The sequence below is a fragment of the Nansenia antarctica genome, assembly GCF_963989245.1.
Source record: "Nansenia antarctica genome assembly, chromosome: 9".
Lineage (NCBI taxonomy): Eukaryota > Metazoa > Chordata > Actinopteri > Argentiniformes > Microstomatidae > Nansenia > Nansenia antarctica.
In genome coordinates this window covers 32,670,737-32,678,318 of record NC_137679.1, presented here as the reverse complement: position 1 = coordinate 32,678,318, position 7,582 = coordinate 32,670,737, and the positions used below count along the sequence as shown (strand labels likewise).

Genomic DNA, 7,582 nt, shown 5'->3' with positions numbered 1-7,582 from the left:
CAGTTATTATGATAATGCGCTGGACTTGACTGCACTGCACTTGTTTTTAATTGGTCATTTGGTAAAAAAAAAAAAAAGAAAGGACGAAATTAAATAGATCGAAATGATGTCGCTAAATATTTCTCTTATTTTCAGTGCTGATTTGGTTAAATAAGTTATAGCGTTTCCTACAGTCGCTGTGATTTATCACAACGTTCTAAAACGGAGGAGTTATGTCTCATCTCCTCTCTGCTGTTGTATCTGTGCCTGGATTTAGAGTTAGAGGTTCAAACCACATTGTAGCACTAAAGTTCCTCCCTCTCTAGCATGGCCTGATAGTGACGACCGTGTCATCCTGACCCACTCCTGCAGGACCTGCCCAGACACGGCTAAGCTACTTGTCTAATGTGTGTGTGTGTGTGTGTGTGTGTGTGTGTGTGCATGTGTGTGCATGTGAGTGCATGTGTGTCTGTTTTATGTGTGTGTGTGTGTGTGTGTGTGTGTGTGTGTGTGTATGTGTGTGTGTGTGTGTGTGTGTGAGTGAGAAAAAGAGAGTGTGTGTGTGTGTGTGTGTGTGTGTGTGTGTGTCTTCCGTGGCCGCGCGCGTGGGTGGGTGTATGTCCTCCGTGTGTGTACAGATTCCAAGCCAGTCTGCCTGCCTTCACTTTAACTGACAGTAAAAAGGCCAAAAGGGGAGCCATTACCTCCCTGGTCTCCACGGCAGCCGTCCGTACCAGGCCCCGGCCGCCTCGCCAAAATGGGCCTGAGTTTACCTGTCAGCCAGGACCATTATTCACCCAGGTCACTTTAAATCACATTACTGGGGAAGAGGGGAGAAGAGAGCTAGTCGCCGCTAGATACAACTGTTCACGGGAAAGTGTGAGAGTTATTCAGTGGCAGAAAAACTACATCTGGGAGTGGTATGTATGTACGTATGTATGTATGTAGAATGTGTATAGTGATGTATGAATTAGGGCTGTTGGATGGCGATATGATTAATGGGTGGAATATTACAGTTTGCGAATTTTTGAGAGACATTAAGTGCATTAGATAAGCGTCCGCTCACTTGTTCTGTGGGTGTGTGTGTGTATCTGTGTGTGTGCGTGTGTGCGTGCGTATGTGTGTAGGTTCATACTACTTTAATGAAGATCACTTTTATCTAAAACAGCGTGAGTAAAAGCATCGAAGTCCCCCGAGTGCACTTCAAATATTATATATATATATTGATGTAATATATTAGTACTGTATGAGAGCCCCTGATATCACAGTCAACTCTATAAATACCGTAAATAGCCTACTGGTTGAAAGGTATTGGGCAAAGTGATGGACAAATATATTCTGATTTGAAACACTGAGATCCAATCCCTTCAGAGATTCGTTCCTTTCGTGTCGCTCCCCACAACATTGAGATAATGTTGTCCAACAGTGCCTTCCCCCCCACACTGTCAGTCTGACGGTTGGACTAGAACCTTGATCTGAGAGAGTCTGGCCAATATGAGTATGACGGATGAGAGCCAGCTGGCTGTCTGCTCGATCTACCATTGAAACAGTGCGAAGGGATCCTTCCATGTGCCACATGGGACACACCTGCAGGAAAAGGCATTAGCGGGAACAAAAACAGCTCACACACACACACACACACACACACACAGTTCGCTCTGAATGAGGTGTAGATGTGGTGTGCTCAACACACACACATAAACACACACACATAAACACACACATAAACACACGCACACACGCGCACACACACACACACGCACGCACACACACACACACACACACACAGCTGGGCTGGCTTCATTGTCCATTATTGTGTCGAAGAAAAAAAAACATTACTTGGCAGATTACTATACACGTTTCAAACCAACTGTCCAGAGGATTGGAGGAAACAAGAATCACTGCCTCCTATTTCTATCAAAACATGTCTCTCAACCACGCTGTTCGTCATCCCAGGGTGGTATTCATATGATATGGGAGCACACTGTATATCTCACGCTCATGAACAATGGCCTATGTCCTAAAATAACAACTAAGAAGTAAGAATAGTTATTCTGAAATACGGTGTCTGTAGTTCGTTGTTTGTTGTTCGAATGTTCGAATGGATAACAACCATGTTAGGGTATTGTACTGGGGGTAGAGTAGAATCAAAGTGCTTTATCTTCCCTGTTCCACATAAGCTGTTTCACACATCCTCTCCCTCTCCCTTCTCCTCCCCCTCTCCTCACCCTCTCCATGTCTGCCTCCCTCCCTTCGTCGGATGACAGTGCCCTTGTTGATCGGGTCATGGGAGAACAGGGAGAAAGATTAATAAAGCTACTCCCCTTCCTCCTCTATCCTTCATTCCTCCATCCCCTCCATCCATCCCTCCATCCCTCCATCTCTATCCCGTGAGTCTGGTATTGATCAGACGCGTCCACATTAGAGGAGGAGATGCTTTTATGATAATCTCTCCCCCCTCGCGACGCATAATGGCTGCATTAGACGCTCATCCCCTCTGCACCCGACACCTGGCCGCTCTCCTCGGACCTGCTGTTTGCATTACAACACTGTTTAATGGGCTCTTTAGAGGCCGGGGGGGTGGGGGGCAGGGGGGCAGGGCTCGGGGGGGTAGGAGAGAGGGCAGAGGTGGGTGGGGATTGCACAGGAAACTTTCCAGGAGTTTCCAGTAGGAGAGCACCGGCGGAGGAGCCATCGGGAGACGTCCGGCCGAGAGTGAGTGATAGATGGCCGGCGTTGTGAATGAGTGCATTATGGGACGCTCCTGCCGTGCCATTGGCCAGGGATGCTGGGAAGTAGCGAGAGAGGTGGGATGTGTCTGCTTCGGAGTAGACCCAGACAGACAACCACGCCAATCAATATCCCTTACTCTACCTCTTTGTATGTTTCTCTCTCTCTCTCTCTCTCTCAATGCTTTCCAGTTGAGACATTCCTAATGCTTCTCAGTGGTCCTTGTTGTGTCTGTCTTTGTTTGATAGGCCACCACAGACAGGACCGCCAACTAAAGCTAAAAGGGTTTTGGTGATCATCTGTGACGATGTGGAGAACAGCCTTCATGCTTTATCTGTGGGGCTGCTACAGTACAGCCCCAGTGGGTGTCTAAATCTCTCCCTGCATTCTTCAGCAAGCAGGTCTTAGGGGGGGTGAGCCTAGGTGGCTGAGGGAAAAACAGACTATTGAGAAGGAGAAAAAAAAAAAGAGAGAAAAAAAGAGAGAGAAAGAGAGAAAAAAAAGAGGGAGAGAGAAAGAAAGAAAGAAAGAGAGCCACCTGGACACCATCAGTCTCAGCCAAGGTAAACATCTCCGACATTCCTCCCGGCACACTGGCCTGCAGGGGTCAAAGGTCATGATGACAAACGAGTGACCCAAGAGCCCTGGAAGGCCGAGAGAGGAGCCTCTGGAATCTCTCAGCATGGGGGAACAGGGCGACGGGGGACAGAGAGCAGTGTTCACAGGGCCGGGAGCCTTAGGAGGGCCAGGGCCAGCACTCACCGCTGAGCCTTAGGAGGGCCAGGGCCAGCACAGCACTCACCGCTGAGCCCCTGGCCTTCCGAGGGGAAGAATCCCTCCATCTCTGCCCCTTCCTCTTCTCTCTCACTCCATCTATCACTTCCTTCCCCCTCCCACCTTTTTCCCCCACAGTGACACGGCAAGGCATGGTCTGACCCGTGTCCACAGTGTAACACACACACACACACACACACACACACACACACACAGACACACGCGCACACATGCACACATGCACACACGCACACACGCACACACGCACACACGCACACACGCACACACACACACACACACACACACACACACACACACACACCCTTGGGGCTAGGGGATAACAGTGGCAGTTTTGACTGACCTGAGCTCTAGTTAACTTCATCCACGGCTGCCATATGGAAGTCACCACTACAGGCAAGCTATAATATTCATTATGGGAGCGCACTTAGGAGTTGAACCGGACTCCCTTTAAAGCTGTCAGAAAAGTCGAAAGGAAGAATGTATGGTGTGAGTAAATCACAGAGATGAGAGGAGGCGAGGAAAAAGGGGTGTCAATTTGAGCATTTCCCCAGAGCGCTGTTCCGGTAGGAAGTCAGTAACACAGCTAGGGAACACGTCGGGTAACCACAATATTTCATGTGAGAGGAATGGTGGGTATGTGCAGGGAGGCAGGGCTGCTGGTGATAAGATCCGGCAGATTCCATCCTCGGTAAGACCTCACCTCTGGTTAGCAAGGAGCTACTGCAATGACTATTAGCATAAAGCTAAGATACTGTGTGACTATTAGCATCAAGCTAAGATACTGTGTAATTATTAGCATCAAGGTAAGATACTGTATGACTATTAGCATACACCTAATACATGCAATAATTGCTGGCAACTAAGAAACTGTAAATGTTGTTAGCATTGATATTAGAGTCTTCTATAATGACTCTTGGCATAGGCTGAAAGAACTGCAACTGAAGTACCGTGGTCAAAGTCTTTCTCTCTCTTTTAAAATCGCTGACCAAACGTGTAATGCCTCCACGGCAATCAGAGTAGCCTGCAGCTAGGTCTTAAAAAAAAGCAGCGCTTTTGGTTACAGTTTCTCTTCGTTCAGGAGTGTCGGCTCCATGACAGCAGTGAAATACTGTCAGTAACATTAAACGTAAACCAGCGCTGCTCTGCAAGATCAGATAATAGTAGGAGTAGTAGCAGATGAGCGATGCAGTAAAAGTGAGGTAAGTAGTTTGAGGTGAGTAAGTCGTTTCGGCTACTCTGTTGAGTGACTCAGGGCAGGGAGGAGGGAGTTTCTGCTGCGACCCTTCAACTCTGCCCCGGTGTTGACCCACAGACACTCCCCTGGCGTTCACGTAAATACATTTTCCAACAAACTCTCCCCACTCACGGGTGTAATGACTCACACAGGGACATCTGCAGTCGCTGTCTCCCTCTCCCCCCCCTCTCCCCCCCCCTCCCACCCCCCTCTCTCCCTTTCCCACTCCCCCCCCCCTCTCTCTCCCTCTCTTCCATTGTCAGGATGGACAGAAGAGGTACATTAGTTGCATTAAGATTACCGGGGGGGGGGGGGGGGATGGGGGATCTACCCTGTACATCCCTACAGTCGGGGGAAGTGGAGACGAGAGTGGCCCGGTCCTTCTGCTGAGGGGATGGCGTTTGATGTTGTGTTACATTCATCTCTGTCCCCACTTCTGACAGCCATTTGATCTCGGGAGTGAAAACTAAATCAGCGAACACACGCGCTGGGCTGGCTGGAGCGCGTGTCACTGAGGCACCACACAAAGGGAATAACTGAATCCCTGAAAAGCACCTTTCATACAGTAGGCTCCCGCTCCCGCATCAAACCCAGGACAGGGAGTCACTTCAGGGGACCGTGGGAGGGGGGGGTGGGGGGGTCAGAGGATGGGCTCTGCCTGAGCCCCAGAACCAGAACACCAGAGATGAACCCATCATACCATTTTCTTGTGTGTTATAGGCACATAACAAATGAGATATGGCTCAGTTTAACTCGATTTGTCAATACAAATATCAGGTGAAACATCTCTCTCTCTCTCTCCCCCTCTCTCCCTCTCTCTCCCCCCCCTCTCTCCCCCTCTCTCTCCCTCTCTCTCCCTCTCTCTCTCTCCATCCCTCCCTCCCTCCGTCTCTCCCTCTCTCCCTCTCTCCCTCCCTCCTTGTCATGTGAGGGGCGAGAGACTATGGTGAGCACTGAGGCTTGTGGGGGGGATTACCCGGAGGGCTTTGCTGCGGTGACACATGGTGACCTGCCCTGGGCTGGGGTCTGCTCTGGGTAGGAGGGGACGAGGGGGTAAGTGAGGAGGTGGATGAGGAGGAGAGGACCAGCGGGTTTGCTGATCTGGAGCGTGTCTTCATAGTGTTTAGGTGTCATTAAGATGGAACACAAACACTCTCCCCTGGTGTGTGTTGGTGTGTCAATCCCCCTGACCTTGGACTACACTGACACACGCATGTATGCGGACACACACGCGCACACACACACACACACACACACACACACACACACACACACACACACCTCCATCACCAGGCTTTCCAATGTTACACCTCCCTCAACATCTCCCCCTCACCTCCACTTGTATTACCAACTACCTCCCTCCTACTTCTCTAACCCACTCCCTCTCTTCTCTAAGACTTTAAATAATAAATAAGTGGAAGCATGACCTAGATTAGATTAGATTTGATTAACTTTTTATTGTAATTTCAGATGAAGTACTATACAACGAAATGCAGTTTAGCATCTAACCAGAAGTGCAAATAGTGATAGAACATGATAAAAAAACATGACAATGATAGTGATAGGTACAGTAAGGCATTTACGGTAGTTTAGAGGTATATACAGTAATGAGCTATGTACAGTTAAGGTAGCTTATACAGTGTGGTAGCTTATGTACAGTATGTAATGTGCAGATGTATAAAAATAAGCTATATCAAGTAGTAGTATTGTAAACATCAGTAGTGCAAAGGTTAAAGAGTGATCACATAACCAGGGATGTGCAACCATCACCATTGTCATTGGCAGCGCTTGAATACAGTTGTTGTATGTTTATCCATTTATTTTCTAGATGTATCTATTCTTGTCACTTTTATTTTTATTTACATTTTTACTATGATATGTTCTTACTATTTTTCTGTATTTTTTAATGCTATATGTAAAGCACTTTGAATTTCCCCTGTTGTATGAAATGTGCTATACAAATAAACTTGCCTTGCCTTGCCTGCATTGCCATTGTATCCCAGGGTGGGGGGGATACGGAGAGTCATAGTCAAGTATGTGGTGGGGGGGGGGTAGTTCTGCTGTTCTGTAGCCTGCTGGTACGGGTCCTAAGGATCCTGTACTTCCTTAGTCTCTTAGATGATAGGGTCAAACTGACCATGGTTGGGGTGTGAGGTATCCTTGGAGGGACTTGATGGTAGGGAGTTTGGTGCCAATGATACACTGGGCGGTTTTCACCACCTGTTGCAGGGCCTTCCGGTTGGACACATTGCAGTTGCCGTACCACACTGATGCAGTTGGGAGTAGAGCTGGACTTTCTTCAATCTCCTCAGGAAGGTAAGGCGCTGCTGCGCCTTTTGACCAAGGAGAGATGTTGAGGGTCCAAGAGAGGTCCTTGGAGATGTGGACCCCCAGAAACTTGAAGCTGGGAACACGCTCCACCTCCATCTCATTTATGTAGATGGGGGAGTGTACACACAATGATCTCCTTGATCTCAGAGCACCACACCGCCAGATGTTGGACCTTCTCACTATAGGCCAACTTCTCGTTGTTACTTATCAGGCCTACCACCGTGGTGTCATCTGCGAACTTGATGATGGAGTTAGAGCCATGCATCGGCACGCAGTCGTAGGTGAAGAGCAGTGGCGGCTGGCCAATAGAGGGCGCTGGGGCGCCGGCCCCACCTTCACTTCCTAGTTGCGACTTGTAAAAGTTTTTTTTAAATAAACATTGTTTATTCACAAAATGCGGCTGATATTCTGTCGGCGCCTATCAGCATTCATTAAAAATCCTCCAATACAATAAACATTTTATCTGTGTGTGTGTAAAATTCACTGTGAAAATACATAGGGGAGGAGTCGGGG

At 48.4% G+C, this 7,582-nt stretch overlaps 1 protein-coding gene across 1 annotated transcript in view; it reads right to left on the bottom strand.

The window, feature by feature from the left end:
• bnc1 (basonuclin zinc finger protein 1) overlaps positions 1–7,334 on the bottom strand; it is a gene marked incomplete at both ends in the record, with an annotated part of 25,743 nt that extends 18,409 nt beyond the window's left edge. Inside the window, 2 exons of the mRNA XM_080539702.1 lie at positions 7,002–7,071; positions 7,197–7,334. Coding sequence (XP_080395828.1) covers positions 7,002–7,071; positions 7,197–7,334 — 208 coding nt within the window. The remainder of the gene's footprint in view (positions 1–7,001; positions 7,072–7,196) is intronic.
• Between the last annotated feature and the right edge of the window lie 248 nt (positions 7,335–7,582).